A 19,724-nucleotide genomic window follows, 5' to 3' on the forward strand; every position below is an offset into this window, starting at 1 on the left:
GCTCAGGCTAACACCAATCCATTGTGCTCCCCTAAGACCATCATAGCACCGATCCCATTATATTAAACAGATGTCTTCGTATTTCAATCTTTCCCACCAGACGATAAGATCTTTATCAACTGGACTCTACCTGAGCAAGCCATGAAGCTCCAGTGTCCAGCTGGTACCTGGCATATAGAAGATAATAAATGCCTTTTAAAGAAGCAAAGTTTAAGCAATCCCCCCATTGTCAGATATATAGACTATTTCTGATTTGTAGAGATAGCCTTCACTTTCTCACTTCCCCATGTTCTCACTTCCAACATTTGATGTTGAGTGAGGAAGAGGGTGGAGGTAGACCAAAAAAATCATATCCGGGGCACAGGGGTGCAAGACCACCTGGCTGCTGGGGTCCCAAACAGACCGAGTTCATCTACTTGCCACTGACAACATCCAAAGGCAGACAAACGAGTGGTGGGAAACAAGAAATGAGATCAACACGGGGAAGACAGAGGACGAGCGTCTCAAAGACCGTCTCCAAAGTGCTGAAAATATTTCCAGGTTTATGCAAGGGAAATGTGGGACAAAGCTCGGTGGGACGGTGGGTACATGCCGTTGCGCAGTGAAAGTCAAGTTGATTATTGTCTTGGGGTCAGTCACAGGGTCTTGCCGGCTCAGGGCAGCCCTTATTGTTTGAGGGGGTCCCTTCAGGGGATGCTTTGCCCATGGGGTCTTTTGCCTGAGTTAAGAGATAAGTTGGAATGAAGAACGTGATCAGTTAGAAAGAACAGACTGAAATCAAAATGGAGGTAGTGGAAGTCCTCTCTCAAAATCTTGTTTGGGTCACTTGTTGTCATTTGAACCCTCCTGTAAATGATGTTGGGAGACTTATAAATAAATCTTTGTCTTCATCTGACTCATCTTGTGGTATAAAGTGCAGATGCCAGAATTGGAAAAATCCCAGCTCCACTATTTGATAGCTCTGTGGCCTTGAGCATGTTACTTGATTCTGACGCTCATTTGCCTCAATATACAATGGAGATAAGGGCACCTGGCTGGTTCAGCGAGTGGAGCGTGTGACTCTTGATCTCAGGGTTGTAAGTTTGCGCCCCATGTTGGGTGTAGAGATTACTTAAACACACACACACACACACACACACATAAGATAAAATGGGGTCTACTCAAGGATGTCGAGATGTTGTAAATGAGATAATGTGGATCAAGTCTTAACACAATGCTTGGCACCTTGTAGCTAGTGTTTATTACTAAACAGAACTTTTGGGCCCATGTTATGGAATTCATGCCACATGGCCAAACTGCTTTCCAGAAACATGAGCAATTCACACACAGACCTATAGCATATGGCACCTTCCATGGCATCTTCTCCAGTAAGAAGTTTGGTCATTTTTTCTCTTTGCTCAATGTGCCTTACAAGGATCACGTGGGTCCTGGTCAAACTCATCGTGAAGTTCAACCAAGGGTCATCTTTCTTCTCACAGTCTAAGCACCAGCGTGGAACCCCATCTCAGTCACCCCTTCTGGGCTGCAGAAGATGAGGCTAAGCTACATGGCATGAAATACAAGGTCACACCAGTAAAATATGAGGGTGTCAACACAGAAGTTTCAGAAGCTGTCTTCCGCATTCAGCTGAATGAAGAAATAGGGGACAAAGGCAGCAGAGGATAGCCCCCAACACAGTTCTTCCCGTCTGTTTTCACCCTCATCCCACCCAATATACAATCATGGAAAGTGAAAGCACAAAGGCTGCCTGGTGATCAACTTGCTCCAGAAGAGGCCCAGAGAGGTTAAGTGGCTTGCCCGAGGTTACACAGCTGGCAAGTGCCATTGAGAGTATCAAGATGACAAGGAATCCAAGATTTTCCTCACAGGCAGAAAATCTCGTGTACAACTCCACTTGTTTGTCCTCTTAGCCCCATTTACAACTTCACCAGGAACATCAGGGTGGATGATGATAGGGGTGGGAGACAGCACACGCTTCCAGGGGCTCTGAAAGCCCAAAGCCATAGCCTGTGCAGAAGTCAGTTGTGAGAAGAGACTGAATCATCTCAGCAGGTGTGGCTCAGCACCATGTGCCAGAAGGGCCTCTGTGGTCCAGCTGGGAGCTCCAGGGGCTTCAGGGAGGCTTTCCCCCCACTTCTTGTTTCCTGTGCCACAGCCATGGTTTTTATTTTTCCCTACATATGGAAATCCCCCCACAAGAGCCAGTTACTTGGATATCTTGTTTAATTAAAAAGTGGGGAAAGGATAAGCTTACAAAGCACCACGGCAAACCAGAAGTCATTGTTATAACAGTTTTATTCAAGTCTGTGTGTGCTCTGGTGGTGGGACCAGGCTGAATCGGCATTACACTGTAATACGATAAGAGGTTTAGCCATTGAACCAAGCCTGCTTGGCATCCCTAGTTAACAATTTACAGTACCTTGAAAAAAAAAAAGCCAAAGAAAAGAACCTGGTAAGTTTCCTTCAGGACTTTTCTATTTTTAAATATTGTTGACAAATTACAATAACTTAAATCCCAAAGCAAAATGGGAATTCAAGGACACAGGGTTAGGACATATGAACAAGACACTGAAACAGGGAAGGCCTAGGGATGAAAACTAGTAGCTAATTACAGAGAAACAAAACGAACACATATGTGAACTTTCACTTTACCTAGACTCAAAGGCTCTAACAGGAAGGAAAATCCCAAAGAAAGCTTTTCTGCGAACTAAGTAAAACCCATCTCCAACTTCTTTCCTTAATCCTCTAGAAGATAGTCTAAATCTGTATGTGAGCATGTGAATATGTGAGTGTGTGAATGTGCGAGCGTGTGTGTTTAGGATGGATAGTGAGGAAAATCAGAGGAGAAAGTTGACAAGTTCATCATCTCCCTTCTTTGCTACAGCTGGGTACCAAGGGCATGAAGCTCAACACAATGGCTCTTCTCAATTTCTAGCTGTAGTCGTGAGCTAACAACCCGAAGCAAGGCTACAGGCGGGGGATGCAGGGAACCACAGGCAGTAAGAATCAGGAAGACCAGTCCTACTGGCTTCCAGGTTAAGGAAAGAGCCCGACCTTCAGAACAACAAATGACCCGGCTCCCTGAGCTGTCTAGGGAGGCCAGGGTGCTGCCAGTGCCCAAGACCGGAAATGAACAAAGCGGGAGGGCTGTCAATATCTCATCAGAACAAATGGGAAATCGTCAGCAGTCTGAGAAGATGATGAGAGGTTCACCTGACCTGCACAGCGAACCAGAAGCCCAGAGCTGGGTCAGGCTGGTTAGGCACCTAAATCCTATTAATTAGCCGTTATTAGCCGGGACTCCGGTTTCTGCCTCCTGCCTTCAAACACCAGTGCCTGAGATGCCAAGGGTCCAGTGGCAAGGCCCGGAAGGTGCCAGGGACCGAGAACTCCCAGAAGCAGCAGCGGGTTCTCCTTTCTGATGTGGATTTTTACTAATTTGAATTCCTGATCTAAGAAAGCAATGATTTGTCTGAAAGAAGAGAGCATTTAGGAATGTGTTCCTAGGACTAAATGTAGCTTGACAAGAAGCCATCCTCAGGCCTGAAGCCAAGGAGAGAGGCAAGTGGCCTAGTAGGCTGAACCGCAGGAAATTGCCAGTATTCGGCTGGTTTTGACCTACAACCACCCCCCACCCCACCCAACCCCCACACTTTTCTCCACAAAGGGAAATAAACTAGCAAGGTGAGGCTTATCAGTGCTGGACCCTGGGTTCCAGGACCACACATTTTAAAGTTAAAGGGCTTCGTGCTTCAGGTAGGGAAGAGAGCATCATCCTCAGTTCGTTGTTGGGCTCACAGGTCCACAGAGGGGAGGAGACACTTGCAACTTCGCACACTAGCATGTGGGCAGCTCAGGTCACCGTGTTCCTGCCGTTCTTGCCACCATGGTCATTTATGATCACAACACACTGCGGTGCGGGCTGCTCTCACCCCTGACCCAGGGCCAGTCTCTGGCAGAGCTTTCAGGAAAGGCCCAGCACTACAGCAAGGGCAACACCTGCCTCTTCCCCCAAATCCTCCAAGAGGCAATGGAGTGTTTCCAACCAGCTTGAAGGCGGGTGGGGGGGGGGGGGTTGCTCACATACCTGAGTCAAAAGCACAGGCTTAATTAAACACATGAAGAAAAGATCAAGGCTCCCTGAAGTGTAACCATTCACAGCCTTCCAGCCTTTCAGAACCCGCTGTTCTGTGCTTTTGTTAAAAGCAAGCTTGAAGAGTTAGCAACGCTCAGGAGGGGTCTCCCTCCTTGTGGGGGCCAGCGGGAGGAGGGGGGCCCAACGTGGGGACTGAGGAATAGGAGTGTTGACAACAAGCCACACCTAGATGCCCTTGGGGTGTCCTGTTGTGTCCCTGAGCAACCGTGGTCTGAAGGGAAAGGGGCCTTGTCAAGAACCTCACACCAGGACATGCATCCCAAGGGCCGGCAGACCTTCTCGCAAAGATTCTTCCAAGAATTAAATTGGCCTCATTCCAGTCTCGAAAAAAACAAGACTCTGGGAATGACTCCTAAAAACTCCAAGACCCCAAACTGTCATTCTGATGCTGACTCCAGCCTCCCGGTCTCCTATTTTCCTCCTTCCTAAGACACTAATGCTGGGAAAGACCAGCCTGACAAGTTAAGTGGGGGGATCAGGAAGGAGGTCTGTAAGTAAACACCAGGTGCTGCATAAACGCAGAAGAAGATGTGCCTGACCATGGCCCCCGTTAGTCATTCTAAGCCAGCTCCAAACCACTACTCTTCCAGAAACCAAAGTAAGAAACACTAGGCAAGTCCCTTAGAGGCAAAAGTGGTGAGGACCACACTGTTACGGTCAGCAATTTGTCCTAATGGGCGGCTGGGAGCTGCATGCTTCGCCGACCTGCTCTGAAACATGTTCTCATTGCCCTTGACCGGGAAACAGGTAATGGTTGCTTTTACAGGAAGGAAATGTGAGAGTGGCTAAAAGGGGAGCCAGACAGCAAAACAGATGGTGGAAGACAGACACCTTGTTCAAGTCTTAGAGCTTGGTGCCCGACTCAGCGACCAGTCCAGGCAGCTTTCAAATTTCCCTTCCCTTGAATTTCTTCCTCTTTAAGCATTTTCTCTTCTCTACCAGCAAGTGTATCAGAAGGAAAATGATGCAATTTTGTAAAGGCCAGGAGGAAAGGGTAGCACTATTCTCAGTTGACAAATAGAAGACATCATCATCATCACCTTCATCATTACTACCAGACCCTTGGGATACTAAAGGATGTGAAGTGAAGAGAGAGTAACCACCAAACCTCTTGGAAATAATATGAGGATAATGGAGACATCCACTCAGCCCCTGGCAGGGACCTGGATCCCCAAGGGGGGGTAAACAGAGGATAATCCTGTTTAGAATCAGTGGAAGGAGACGAGGGATCTGAGGAGAAAGGGCAGAGAGCAGTATCTGTTTCCAATCACCATCACTGGTGGCCCCTGTTGCTGGGGGCCACTGGATTCCAATCATCCAATCACTTTTGGGTAATGAACACCTGCCAAGAACAGAGAGAAGGAAAGAAACGGAAAGAGAAAAAGGGATTCTGGCTACTGCCAACGCAGGGGCTCAATCCCAGCTTCAAGGCCTGCTCCTGACCGTGACCATAGAGACAAGGGAGCCTACGTGGACAACTCAAATTCTATAGGATCCTTATCCCACCACGCCTCACCCTACAGAGAGAGAACGTGGCAGGCAGGGGCCCATCAGAGACGGGATATGGAGGAGCTGAGAGAACGCCTCTGTCTTTGCGCCAGCTCACGAAGCAGCCTCGGACTAATCCTGCTTCCGCCTCCGACAGGTGCAATTCTACCAATGGCAGACCCAGTCTTTGTCTTTCCTCTGGCTGGAGGGGTAAGAAATGGGTTCAGCCTCTTACTCAATGGCGAGTGGCCACCACTCCGTGCCCATTACATCAGTTATACTACCACTTCCCCAAAAGATGGCTGCAACCTAACAACAAAAAGTAGAAAACGGTCAATTGCCTCACAGCACAGAGCACTGCCCAGAGCCAGCAAGGTTTGGATTATGCTGTGTGCTGCGCCCCGCCAAAGGGCCATTTAGTGGAGCCAAGGGCTTATAGACACATTAGAGACTTAGGAACTGGGGCTATGGAGAGTCCAGGGAAGGGCCCAGAACACACCATCTGTGGCCCCCTCCCCAATCAAGAATGAAGAGGAGTCCCTCGGTTGGCTGGAACTGTTAATAGGATTCACATTCCACAACCCCTCCCCCCCCACCCCAGCCAAGGGGTGAGGGGACGGAGGCAAAAAAAAAAAAAAAAAAAAATCTCTACAGTCTTCACTGAAAAAAGAGGAGAGAGATGAGACACCATGGGCAACAAAACTGAGTGCCTCCCACCCAAGATGAGGGGGGGCCCTTGAACCAAAGTGCCAGCGAGCTCATAAAACAGGGAGCCATTCGAAAACCAAGGTCACCCCTTTCCTCATTCCCGGGTTGGGACTTGATCATAGTGACAGAGAGACAGAGCGGTGACCAAACTCATCATCTGTGCCAGCTTCACTGCTTTCCTCCTTCTGGCAGGCGGGCAGCAAATGCAGGGAACCTGCAGGCGGTCCGCCAACGTCTCCAAGGAAATATTCCATGATAAGAGACAGGGAAGCCACATTTGGAGAGTCTGGAGGGGAGAGGAGCATGACCCAAGGCTCTGCTCCCAATCAAGTTTACGTGTGCGTCCTGCACAAAGGCAACCGCTCACACTTGACACGGGAGGCCCCAGGGGAAGTGGAAATGGTGCAGGCACACAGGAGGAAGCTCCACAAGCAGCTAAACATTCCAGTTAAGGAAACAGATTCCAGAAAAGTCAGGGTTGGCCTCTGCTCTCCTTCCTACCCAGCTCAGGGTCCAGAGCCCAGCATCAGGGGCCACCTGTGCCCAGAGGCATGAGCCCTCGGTCAGTCTGCAGTGCCTGGGGCTCAAAGGTTCCTGTATATCAGTGGCTCACTAAGCACCCCACGAACATCATCGCCTCACCATATCCGTGCGTGGAAGGTACCACTAATGGCTCCGTTTTACTTCAAGGGCATTCCGTAATGGATGGTGTGGCTGAGAAGAAATCCCCACAGTTCCAGCTCCCAGTGTCCGGGACCCTCCCACCCCCCCACCACCAATATGCTATTTTGGTGCAGTGCAGAGATATCTACCAGCCAAACACATAATCCACTGGCTCCAGGGATTGGAGGAAAGATCCAGGGAAGGGCATAACACATAACGACCAGAACAACATAACGGACCAACACAGGAACTTTGTCTCTGGCTTCAGAACTGGCACCAGTGAGTGAGTCTCCCAAGAAACTATCCCTGGGATGAGCATGTTTGTATCGGAAACTGGTCTGGCCACGTCCAGACCCCGGGTAGGAGATGGATGCCATCAACAGGTGCTGGTTTCTGCCTTTATTTGTGTGTTTCCGAAAGGAACAAGGGCAGACTCTGTTACCCTCTTTGCTGCCACTCGACTCTGTTTTTCCTAATTCCCTCTCCTCCCCCCAGGTCCCCTTACCCCTGTGGGGCTCAAATAAATAAGCGGGGCACCTGGAAGGGCAGGCGGGTAAGTACCAGGTCCCTCAACTCCTACGTCCCACACTGGGGCACCTTGCCTTCAGTCCTCCAGCGGGCACGTAAGGGCTTAGGGCACAGAAAAGCGTGTATCTCACACCAGATGAGACTCTGATTCATGGATGCTGGGGAAGAATGTGGAAGAGGAGCAAAATCAATCACAGATCATCCAATACTGGTGTTTGGGAAGGCTGAACTCAGGGCTAACAAAAGGACTCCGGGACAGGCTCCAGGCTTACCCAGGGGGCTGAGGAGAGGGGGCAGCAGACAGATTTGGCTGAGTGACCCTGCAGAGTCACCGTAAAGGCGAGGAAGACTGTGGAGGGTGGGGGACATGCACGCACCCCTCCCTCCCCTACACAGCCAGAGCTGATGGCCGCAGCCCCTTCCAGTGGACATGGGCAGAAAGGCCCTACAGGGCAGGGGGCCCTCTGAAGTGGCCCTGCTTCCATCCCTTCCACCTTCAAAGTGCATTATCAGTGCAAGAAGTAGGGCTGGATTTCAGGGGGTCCAACTCCGAGAAAGGGCTGTGCCAGCCAGCTCCCCCCATCTCCTCCTGCTTCCCCCTTGCCCGCCCCCAACCCTTTTCGTGTTAAGACCAGAACTCTTGCTGAATCTCGTAAGGGGCGGGCCTGTGTGTGTTCAGTTCGGCTCTGCACAGCGGCACGGTGCTGTCCTGACTCTGGCCCTCTGCGTCCAGGTCCAGAAGCGTCCGCTCAGCAGGGGGCAGCGGCCCCGCTTGGAACGGGAGCAGGGCCGGGAGTCCGGGCCGCTCATCCACAGTGCTGCTGCTGCTAGCGAAGCAGGAGTCCAGGTTGCTGGGTGTCTCCGTGCTGGAGCTGTTGGCTGGGGAGGCGCTACGGGCATGGCTGGGGGACACAAACCACCAAGGGTCCAGCCGTTGCCGGTTGGCAGAAGGACGTGGCCGAGGCAGAAACTCCAGGGTCTTGGGTCTCTCCAGGGTAGAATCCTGCTGTGTGTTCCAGCGCCTTGGGGTCGGGGGAAAGACCACATTGGGGTCAGGGAGGCGGGGGAATTCACCTGGGTCTCGGCTGGGGCTGGGGGTTTTCAACATTCCTGGGCAAAGAGACAGAGGGAGAGGCATCAGGTGATGGCACACATTTCTAGACCAGATAGACACTGCTCCCTCCCCATACGTGCCACATCCCTATTCACCTGGAATAACACGAGCAACAAATATTTAAGCAGCACCTACTATGTGCTGGGAGGCACTGGGGATACAACAGTGAACTAGAAGGCCATGATCACTGTCTCCGATAATAAAATAAGAAGAGGACACACGGGGGTCACATCTGCAATGCAAAACCTACGACCCATGGGCCACCCTGTGGTCTGCAAATCAAGGTTTATTGTAACACAGCCACACCTACGGCTTGTTCTCCCACGACAGCAGCAGTGTTGAGTAATTACGACGGAGACCGTACGACCCCAAAAGCTTAAAATATTTACTATCTGGCCCTTTACCGAGAAAGTTTGCTGGCCCCTGACGTAAGGAAGTGTCTGTTTATTTCCAGTTCATCCATTTAATAAACATGTGAGGCCAGAACAAATCTAGGTCTCAAAAATCTGAAGATGAGTCATAAGGTCTCTTCCCAAAGAGGACACACACCTGAGTACAATAAAAAAATCTAAAGCCGAAAGGGAAAATACAATTGTCATTTACACTCAAAATCTCCCTGAAATCCCAGTCGCCATCTCCTCTCCTACTGGGTGAGAGGGGTTGCAAAGTCAGGTTTCGGTCTTCTAGGGAGCAAGTGACAGTGGCAGGAAAAGACAGGGATGTGGACACCCAGGTGGCTCAGCGTCAGACAGGGAAGGCGAGCTCATGCCCAGGCACAGGAATGTATCTGGATTCGGAGTCAGGCACGAACAAGGGATGAGCGATACAGGCAGGATGCATGGGAGGAAGCTTGCCCACGAGTAGGTCTGTACTAAGCTGTAATCACAGGCAAGAGCCCAGCTACGTGGCACAAATACCCCTCCTGTATGAGTGTAGCATTCCTCCTGGTAACTTTTGTCTCCACTTCAGGGAACGAGCACAGCTCGGCTCCTGCCCCTCCTATGCCCTGAAGGCACTGCACTGTGCCCTCCAAGACCCAGGGCCTGAACATCCTACAGGAGCCCTGGGTCCGATTCTTCCCAGAACCTGCGGTCTGCCTTCACTCCTCAGAGAAGCCCCCTGCCGAGGCACAGGACAGAGAGAAATCAGTCGGCCTGGCCATCTCTCCAACCCCAGGGCAGCACGTCCTGGTGGGCCGAGTCAGAGGAGGAACTGTCATTCTAATTTTGCCATTCACTCCAATCTTGCCACACCCGGGAGGCCCAAGAGCAGGAAAGAGAAAAGGAGGACGGGACTCACCTGTTCCTGGGCTGGGGCTCAACCCATTGCTGGAGGGGCTCCTGCTGGCTAGGAGAGCCGCTGGCTTGAGGGCCCCGTCAGAAGGAGTCCGCCGGTGACCGCTGGGCTGCGTGGGGGCCGTAAGGGTGACATGGGTAGGAGTCAGGGATTGGTTAGGGTCTCGCTTGAAGCGTTCCACTCGGACGTTGACCAGGGGGTTGTGGGTGCAAGGGGTCAGGGGTGGGGCTTCAACCGGACTGATGGGCATCTCGTACACCACGATCTCGTCACTGTCGGAACGCAGCAGGGAGCGGGTGGAGTTGCACTCGGAGATGGAGGAGAGAGAAAGCAGCGTGAGGGAGGCAGAGGGGTCTCCTAGCAACAGCATGGGCTCCTCCTTCTTGAAGAGCTTCCGGGATGGGGGGCTGGTGCTCCGACGAGGACGGCTGGCCCTCTGGAAAAGACCCTCACGCCTCTTCTTCTCCTCCCGGGCTGGTGGCTCAGGCTCCTCTGGGGGAAGCAGCTGGCACTTGCCAGCTTCAAGCAGGTCAAAGCCCAGGCCTGTGGCCGCGAGAACAGCCCCACAGCCAAGCAGAGCCACCTCACAACGGCGGTGGTGGGTGCCACCCCGCTTGAGGCTGTTAGTTGGCGTCAGCTGAGGGGTACTGGTGGCTGAATTGACTGGGGTGGGCTCCTCGTGGACTCCATCACTGGAGGGGCCCTCCCCATCCTCTCCGCGAGGGAACGGGATACAGAGGTAGGACTGGTTGGGTGAATGCTGTAGACGACTCTCCCCACTCCTGGGGCCTTCGCTGTCCTCATCCTCTGGAGACGACAAAAATGGCAGGGTGTGGGGGACAGGAAATGGGAATGAGGCAGCAAGAGTAAGAATCTCACCCTTCTCCCCAACCCTGGGCCTCCTGGTGGATTTTCAGGAGTGCAAGGGTCAAACAGTCTCACAGGCAGGATAAGGACCGGGCATTGAACCCACAGGGTTTTACCCCTCCACACTCAACTGTGGCCAATATGAGGCAATCACTCTTCATTCCAGAGCCTATTTTCCTGTGTACAGACAAATCTACTAATTTCCTGCTTCTTGCATTGGGATCCTCAACACAAGAGGTACAGTGTGTGAGTTTCCTAGAATAGTGGGTAGAACAGAAACATCCCTAATTGTTTTGCACCTTAAAACTGGAAGGGACCTTGAATTTCTACAACAGTGGCCTAGAGGCCGGTCTCAAGACCAGTGTCCCGCAACGGACTGGAATCCCCTACATGGGTGAAGGCCCATCTACGCTGTAGACTGACCTACTAAGACTTGGAAATCTTCAGAGAGAAGAGGACATCCTATCTGTGAGAGAGAGGGAGCCTGGAGAAGACCTTACCCATTCAGCAATCACAGGCAACTGGAAAGCTTCCTTAGAGAAAGACCACAGTGTCTTCCACCACCATCTCCTGTCTTGCAGACTCCCCACGTTAAAATACAAAGAGACCCAAGCAGATGGAAGCGCCTGATTCAAGTCCTCACCCTCTGCACTGCCCTAAGGAGACTACAACCGGCGCCCTGGGATAGGAGGCCAAGGGCAGGCTCCATGGCAGCAGTGGGAACAAACTGTGATTTGGGGAGGTTTGATGCAATGGGAGTAGAGCCAATGAAGAGGGAATAGGATGAGGGCCCAGGAGTTGGGTCAAAGAGGAGACAATCCCCATGAGGTGGTACTAGGAGTCCTCAAACACTCCCAGAAGCTTGGCCAGAAGTTCCCTGAGGGAACAGGGACAGTCAGGACAAGGGCCATGCTTACCCATCTCCATAAGGCTGGTGAACCCTGGCAGGGCTGGGCTACTCCTCGGGCCCTTCCCCAGGTTGGGGGCACTGGACGACCACTGTTTATATCCATCTACCAGGGACTTGAGGCTAAATAGGAGGAAATGGGGGAACTGTTAGAACTGGTGACTTCCCTTACTCCACCCTCACCTCCAGGGGCCCATGGAAACGTCTCTTTCTGTGTGCTTAATTCCACCAAAGCCCAAGAGCCTCGGGGTAACGAACATTACTGGGTCCCCTCGTGTCACAAACAGAAGTGCACATGCTCCAGGAAAAGAAAAGCAGGGCCATGAACCCACCCCTTCACATGCTGCTACGGAGCTGTGGAAAGATCTAGCAGGCAGGCCGGCAAGAAGACAGGAAGAATGAGGACTGCCCAGCACTGGCCAGGGTCTTGCCTGAGCCCACCTTAAGGCAGAGACGATCACTCCAGGACACTGTGTCCAGCACACTGCTGACATCAGAGACACTGCAATTCGAAGCCTTGTGATCCCAGGCGAGCCCTGGGCAGATGAGCTAGCAGGGATGGGCCATTTCTCAACTTCTCCTTCCAAGCTCACGGCATGCTTAGGCAACTTTCCAAGCCATCCACTTTTCAAAAACAAAAATCAGCCAACAAAGCTGCACCAAAGCAGTGCACTTTGGGACAGACCTATGTGGGTAGTACATAATGCTGCACTCGAGCCCCTGGTTTGTCTGGGAATGAAGAGGAAAAGGGCAGGAGCTTGCTTTCAAGTCCCTGTGATGAGCTCACATCTGCCAGCCAGTAACTCTGAGGATCCTGACGGGGCACCCCATCAACCCCCTTTACGATGGGGGAATCAGAGGCCCAGAAGCACTGGTCTTTTCTCTAATGGACAACGAAGAGAGAAGGCTGAGGACTCCGTGGGTTATGGCTGCCTTGGACATACCAGGATTATAACCAGAGGTGGCTCTCATTTTAGGGCCAGGAAAAGCTGTTCAGCTAAAGCCCACTCTTCCCGGTCCATCTCGAGGGAGAGAGAGGGACCAACTTTTCCCCTCACTTCAGATCTCTATTTCAAGTGCTGTCAGAAACACCAGTGAATTCAAGTGTATTCCGGCCACCATTGGTTTCAACCAAAATACACAGCCAGGGATAAGCATGCTAACCAAACCCACAGCCTGGGACTTTTAGCTGATGATCTTATAACATCACCTCCAGCTCTGAGTTCAAGGGGAATCCAGATTAGCAAAGTCAAAGCCAGTGCTAAAGTTCAAAGCATAAATAGTCATGTACTGCCCCCTAACACTAAGGGTGCCAGGAGAATCCCCACAACGGGAGTGATCAGAGAAGTGAGGAGAGGGAAAGTCAGACCAACACAGGAATTTCCCAGGGTGCACGATGGTACTGCTTTAAAGGAAAAAAATCAGCATAGCCTTGGCAATAATGAGGTTTGATTCTACCGGATGTGCTGTGAGGACAAGGAAATGGAAGGGGACTATTACGAACACATTTGATGAAAGGGTGAAGATTAGACTCACCCCAGGTGGAAATGTGGAGACTCTGATGGGGTACTTAAACCATTAGCTTTCTCACGTCTCTGAGGGGATCTTCAATGAATAAAGAAAATCAGTAGTAGGCGACAGTGGGTACATCCAATTCAGTATCTCCCACATGGGAGCCCTCAAGGCTTGACTCTAGCTACATTGGTAGCTGCCCTCCTCTGGCCCGGTAAGCAAAGCCCACGCGATGAAGGAATCCTAACAAGGAGACCCAGGACCTCCCAATCTGTGGGACAAAGGTCCTTGAGCAGCCACAGCATAACTGCAGAGGCCGTGTGAACCCACAGATACCCAAGCTATCTACAAGCAAGTGCATACGTTTCCTACAGATATGTACTCGTTTTTTAAAGGATGTATATTCACTTAACATTACTGAATTCAATATAGCTTTTTGTTGTTAGGGATTATTTTCTTCCATTGATAGGGGCTAAAATTAGAAATATTATCACACAGAGGCTCCCAAAATTTCTGACGTTAAAGAAGCTTTTACTCGAGAATGAACAGAATATACTTTATTTCTTCAACAGGAATTGAGAATCATAAAAAATTCAAGTCATATTTTGGGGCGCCTGGGTGGCTCAGTCAGTTAAGCGTCCAACTCTTGATTTTGGCTCAGGTCATGATCTCACAGTTTTTGAGTTCGAGTCCCACATTGGGCTCTACGCTGACAGTGCAGAGCCTGCTTGGGATTCTGTCTCTCCTTCTCTCTGCCCCTCCCCTCCCCCACCTCTATGAAATGCTTCAGTAGTTTTGAGGACACATCTATGCAAGGAGGAAGAAAATTCAAAGTTAATATTTTGAAACATGAACCAAAGTTAATTTACTAAACAAGACGAAAAACATCTATAAATGAAGCAGAACCAGAGAAGCTACTGAAATGTCAGAAACATCCAGGGATTCAGCGTGACTGACTTTCAGACCCATCCTAACCCTACTCTACCCCAGGGCTCGAAGGAATCCAAACTGAGGGAGATCCTGCCTCTACAGGACCTAGCACAGCAGAGCAATTCACCATTCCTAGAGGACCATCATCGAGCCCTCACAGAGCTCAGGCCGTTCACCCTATGTACCTAAATTTTCTATTCCAAGGTATTTGTGATTTCTAAAGCCTGGCTTCGGAGTCAATCCTTTTTGAATCAAATTGCTATTTTCGTTCTCAGCTCAGATCTGACATGAGAGAACAGATTTTGGACATGAAATCTTCTTAGTATTCAAAGGAATACCAAGGCCACTTACAGGTTCAGGCACAAGTTCAGGAAAGTCTCTGAAAAGGGCAAAGGGGATTACTGCCTATTCTCACACTCAGAAAAGTCAAAAAACAGGATTCTAGCCTCTAACACCAAGAATAAGGTAGGAAATAGAAAATGCACCAGGAGCAGGGAAGAACCATCACAGCAGGTATTACAAATGCTTCCTATGAGCCAGCTAATCTTGTATGCACTTCCCCAAATGGACTTATTTAATCCTCACATCAACCCCGGGAGATGGGTACTGGTATAACCGCCGATTTACAGATGAGGAAACACAAGGCCACACGGTGAGGCATGGCGGAGCCAGGATTCACGCCCAGGCAGCCTGGGGTCAGGGGTTATGCTCGCCACCACTACACAGTGAGCGACTGGCCTACGAAGAACCGGGACTTGAGAGAATTTAACTTGTAAGAACACAAACACATCCAGGGCACGAAGCCGGGTCCCCTGCTTCGCTCAGAGGACGCGCTCACACCTGTCCGTGTAGCAATGAGGTGGGGCTTAAGAGAAGCTCCGGTTGGCCCTGGGGTCACATCTGAGTGTACTCGCTACCAGGGCTGGGTCATTCCACGTGCCCTTGCTTCGGAATAAGCCTCCAAGTCAAGAGAGGCCTGTAAGCCTTGCTCTTCCTTCTCTTGGCTCCGAGCGGATGTTTTAAGGGAAGAGCCGGGTACAAGTAGGACACCTGGCTGAACTCATCACATTTGGTTCATGCTTAATGTACCTGCAACTCTGAGTCAGACCCCTATAGGTGTCGGCAAACTACAACGAGGGGGCTAAATCCTGTCCACCACCTACCTTCGTAAAGTTTTACTGAATCGACATAGCCACGCTCATTCATTTACAAAGTGCCCATGGTCTATGGCTGCCTTTGCACTACAACACAGGAGGTGAGTAATTGCAAAAGAGAGGATGTGACCCACAAAGCCTAAAATATTTATTATCTGACCCTTTACAGAAAACGTATGCTGAGCCCTGTCCTAGGAGGTTCAGGAAATGAGGACATTGGAAAACTGAAGCTTGTAATTTCTCAGAAAGCAATGAAACACAACAGAGGAGACGGTGTTTCATATCATAGTTTTAAAAGGGTATACCCATCTTTAAGTGGAAAGAATCTCTTACATTCTGGCTCTTACCCTTCGTCTCCCGAGGCAAGCTCCTTCTGACCAAGTGTACTTGGCCCCCACGTCCGTCCTTTCTTCTTGGGGGCCCTCTTCTCCTCCTCCTCCCCTTCTTCTTTGGGGACGACTGAGTTCCGGCCCCAGGTTTTGCTGCTTTCACCTGGTGTCACTGTGAATAACAAAAGTTGGATGGGATCCGGAAAGAAAGACAGGGCCCCCCCCCCCCCCCCACAAAACTAGCCTCTACCTCACCAGACAGACACAGACACATGCGCACGTGGACACACACGCACGGAGTTACAGGGAAGAAGTCACACCTCCTCAAAAACTCCGTGCCCAAGTGGAGCCTTCAAGTCCTCAGCCACCAATCACTGAGCACTCGCAAAGTACCAAACATGGAAAAACTGCCCAGATTCTCGTAAGTCCAATGCAAAGCTGGAGCTCAGGCCAGCCAGACGGCAGAGTTCCAAACAGAGCTGACTTAAAGAACTTGGTTTTGTTGGGTGGGACTGGACAGGGAGGGGCAGTGGGTGAGGAGTTAGGAAGGAGAGAAAAAATATAAGGGGGTAAGGAAGACTTGGAAGTGCAGAAAGAAAGATAATGAGGAACTCAAGACTATGGAGAAGGAAGTCAGGAGTAGGAGAAGGGGAGGGAACAGGCCTAGAGAAATATACTAGATAAGAGAGGAGGAACATTCTTCTGACATTGCTACCTTATAACAAGGGCTGAAACTCAAATGCTTCAGAGGCTTACATCATAAATGAGTGAATGATTCCAGACACCAAAAAATAGGGAGCCGAGGGGACTGAGGCAAAATACGGTGCATAAGGAAACTGCCATTGGTTCTAGCCAACTGCGGCCACGTGAAAAAGGGAATCCATTGATACGAACCGATTTTTCAAGGATAGCCAGAAATCTAGGGCTTTTAAAAAAATGAAATCTCTGTCTTTAAGTTAGGGGAACTACTTTGTTCATGTACACACACACACACACACACGTGTGTGTGTGTGTAAATTCTTTTCAGTAAACACGGTGGTGAAAATAAAATCGGTCCCAATTTGGCCTATCACAAAGTCTTTGACGAGTTCTCTTAGGAACTACACTTTGAAAACACCCTTCCCTGGGAAGCATGAACAAAAGCAAAACAGTGATGCCCCAAACATGGCGGAGAGTGCACAAGGTCCCTAGGCCAGGGTACCAACCAACCCAGGCCAGGTACCAGGGTATCTATATCACACACCAGTTTCTAAATTGCTTTGTAGTTCACTAAGGATCCCGTCGATACCCACAACCCCCTTTGCTGGGATCTAAGAGTAAAAGGTAGAGGAGGCAGTAGTAAAGCTAATGGAGAGAGACAAGAAGGAGGGCTACGGGTTTGCGTACATATGTGCATGTATATACACATTGTCGAGGAGAGGTGGCAGAAGTTATGGATGGAGCAAGCCTGGGCCAGTCGGTGGCTGGACAGAGCAGGGGACAGGTGCCCCCGGTGTGTTCTGGCCCCAGCTAATTTGGGAAACAGTCTCACACTGGATGGCTCGAAGGCGAGGAATGATGGTGGGGCTCGCAGGAGGACTGGAGCGGCTGTTGGTGAGACTCTTCCTTTTATCCATGGTGGGGGAGGCCTGAACCGTGAACTTGTGCTGGAAATCTGCTTGGGGAAACACAGACATGTGTGTGCATTAGCATTTTCCCATACTCTAGTTCCTATGAGAAAAGCGAATGCATCCCCGCTAGACACATTTTCCCATAATCTAGTTCCTATGAGAAAAGTGACATGTCCTGGGCTTGAGGGACAGGCCCCAGTTTCCCAAGAAGCAACTTGTTCACCTAGGAAATGTTCTCTTTCTCCCCAAAGAAGGCAGGGCAGCAGGACCAACATATGAGGAGAAGGAAAATTCACTGTCTAAGCGAATCTTATATATACAGATTTACAATAGTTGTTTAAGACATGAGACTTGTTGCGTATTCTAGGAAATCTAACTTAAAATTCTTTTTCTTGGGGTGCCCAGGTGGCTCAGTCGATTAAGTGTCCCACCCTTGATTTCAGCTCAAAATAAACAAAAACAATTCTCTCAAAATTCTCTCTCAAAATAAATAAAAACAATTCTGCTTCTTACAATCTATTAGTACATGCCCCCTTTTCTTAGGGACCAAAGCAGGGAGACTGATGTTTCTCATTGAGTGCAGGCAGGGCAGAGTAATTAGGACTAATCCTTGGTGGGAACCTAGGAAAGTGAGGGCAATGGGGCTAATGGTCCAGACTGTGACGTCTTCCAGAGGCAGTTATGGCAGAGCATGAAGAACGTAAAACTCGCAGCTCTGGATTTCTAAGTTCCAGTGTCCTCATGTATCGAGAAGTGTGAACAGCTGAGTGTTCACACCTAGGTCTCCCCACTAGATGCAGTGTCCCGGAAGGTGGGAGCTACTGTTTTCCTATGAGCCTTCCCCAGCACACGGCAGCAGCGTGGCACCACACGCAACACGTTTGAGAGGGACTCAAAGACTCCCTGTTGCCTGGCCAGAAAAAATGTGCAACATGGACACCAGTAAACATGTCCCACAAACAAAGTCACGGAATTTCACTGAATGGATTCCCTTGTCTGTACTGAAGCCACCAGTGCTTATAATCATCGGCTATTGTTCCTATTCCGCCCTTTTCCCTTGCTTCCTTACACTTCTATAGGTTTGCTTCCCAGACCTGATAAACTTAGACTACAACGAATTTTTTTTCATCTACATAAACACACACTCACCTCCCTCCACGGGTACACTACACCCCACAAAGATTCTAATTCACAGATTCCTTTTACTTTGCATTTCCCCAAGCCTGGACGTACTCCAGATATGCCTTTATTCACCCAATGTGCTTCTGAAAGGTTGTGCATAAATCAAATTCTTACACATTAATCCTGATCTCCACTGCTCACACACAACTAATTATTTAAAGAAAGCCAGAGATAAGTTATTCTGCTCTCTCGTCTCTGGCATACGCATGCCCCGGAATCTGCCCCTGCAGCTCTGGGCCTCTTCACCGGGCTTGCCTCATGTGAGACGTGTCTACGTGAGCCACCACGCGACTGTCAGTCTGGACCGTGCCCGCCTGTCAGGTCCAGCAGCCACCAGTCGGTCTTCCTTCACACCCCGTGATCAGTCACCCTCAAAAACTCCCCCGGAGCAGGGTAGCTTTTCCGCAGGCCAGTCTTTCCGGTGAGCGGAACGGGCCACGTCCAATCTGCTCCGTTCTGAGCCCCAGAGCCCCGTCCCTGGCCGCCCCCCCGGGTCCCCTGCAGCAGGCTGCCCTGCTCCCTACCCCCCCCCCCCCCCAGCCGCCCCCAGCCCCACCGCTGACCGGAAGGAAGGCTGATGCGGTTCCCATCCTTGAGCTTCAGCCGGCTCTTCCTGAACTTGCCCTTGCGTTTCTTCACCCGGGGCTTCTCCTGGCACAGCTGGTGGATGATGATGTTGAGCTCCCGCTCTAGGATGTCGATCTCCCGCTCGGCCAGCTCCTGCTCGCGGCGCCGCAGCAGCTCCTCCTGCGTCTTCTGCTGGAGCGCGGCCCGCGTCAGTTCCTCCTCCCAGGTGCGGAGCTCCTGCAGCGGCAGACGCAGCGGGGAGAAGACGGGGCGTTCAGTGCAGGGGTGGAGGCCGAGGGCCCCCGAGGGCCAGTGCTTCCCGGAAACCTGGACAGCGCTCCCGTGATGCCCATACCCCCGGTCCCAGGAGGAGATGCAGGCCTCACAGGTAGCTGGTAAACGGACACCTGACCACGCCGGACGCTGGGGACAGGCAGGCTGTGCACGGCCACACTGAGGACACGGCTACCGCAGCCCTGGAGACAGGGGCTGGTAGTTCCCAGGTGCTCCCTGATTACTGATAAAAATTGCCTGTGATTGGAAAAAAATGGGGGAGGGGGTTGGGTAGAAAATATAATCCTGTCCTTAAATTTTACAGACTTGGGGAGCGCCTGGGTGGCTCCGTCGGTTAAGCCTCCGACTTCGGCTCAGGTCATGATCTCACAGTCGGTGAGTTCGAGCCCCGCGTCAGGCTCTGTGCTGACAGCTTGGAG

General features: G+C 50.9%; 1 protein-coding gene across 2 annotated transcripts in view; it reads right to left on the reverse strand.

The window, feature by feature from the left end:
* Positions 1-2,277: 2,277 nt before the first annotated feature.
* Positions 2,278-19,724, reverse strand: part of MAP3K9 (mitogen-activated protein kinase kinase kinase 9) — an 82,013-nt gene continuing 64,566 nt past the window's right edge. The window contains exons 6-12 of one of the 2 annotated variants that reach the window (XM_045451394.1): positions 19,008-19,248; positions 17,184-17,306; positions 15,671-15,824; positions 13,264-13,332; positions 11,738-11,850; positions 9,957-10,760; positions 2,278-8,653 (exon numbers count right to left, since the gene is read on the reverse strand). In XM_045451394.1, coding sequence (XP_045307350.1) covers positions 8,169-8,653; positions 9,957-10,760; positions 11,738-11,850; positions 13,264-13,332; positions 15,671-15,824; positions 17,184-17,306; positions 19,008-19,248 — 1,989 coding nt within the window. In that variant the 3' untranslated portion in view covers positions 2,278-8,168. The remainder of the gene's footprint in view (positions 8,654-9,956; positions 10,761-11,737; positions 11,851-13,263; positions 13,333-15,670; positions 15,825-17,183; positions 17,307-19,007; positions 19,249-19,724) is intronic. The other variant, XM_045451396.1, reaches the window with a different exon arrangement.

Source organism: Leopardus geoffroyi, chromosome B3 (genome assembly GCF_018350155.1).
Source record: "Leopardus geoffroyi isolate Oge1 chromosome B3, O.geoffroyi_Oge1_pat1.0, whole genome shotgun sequence".
NCBI lineage: Eukaryota > Metazoa > Chordata > Mammalia > Carnivora > Felidae > Leopardus > Leopardus geoffroyi.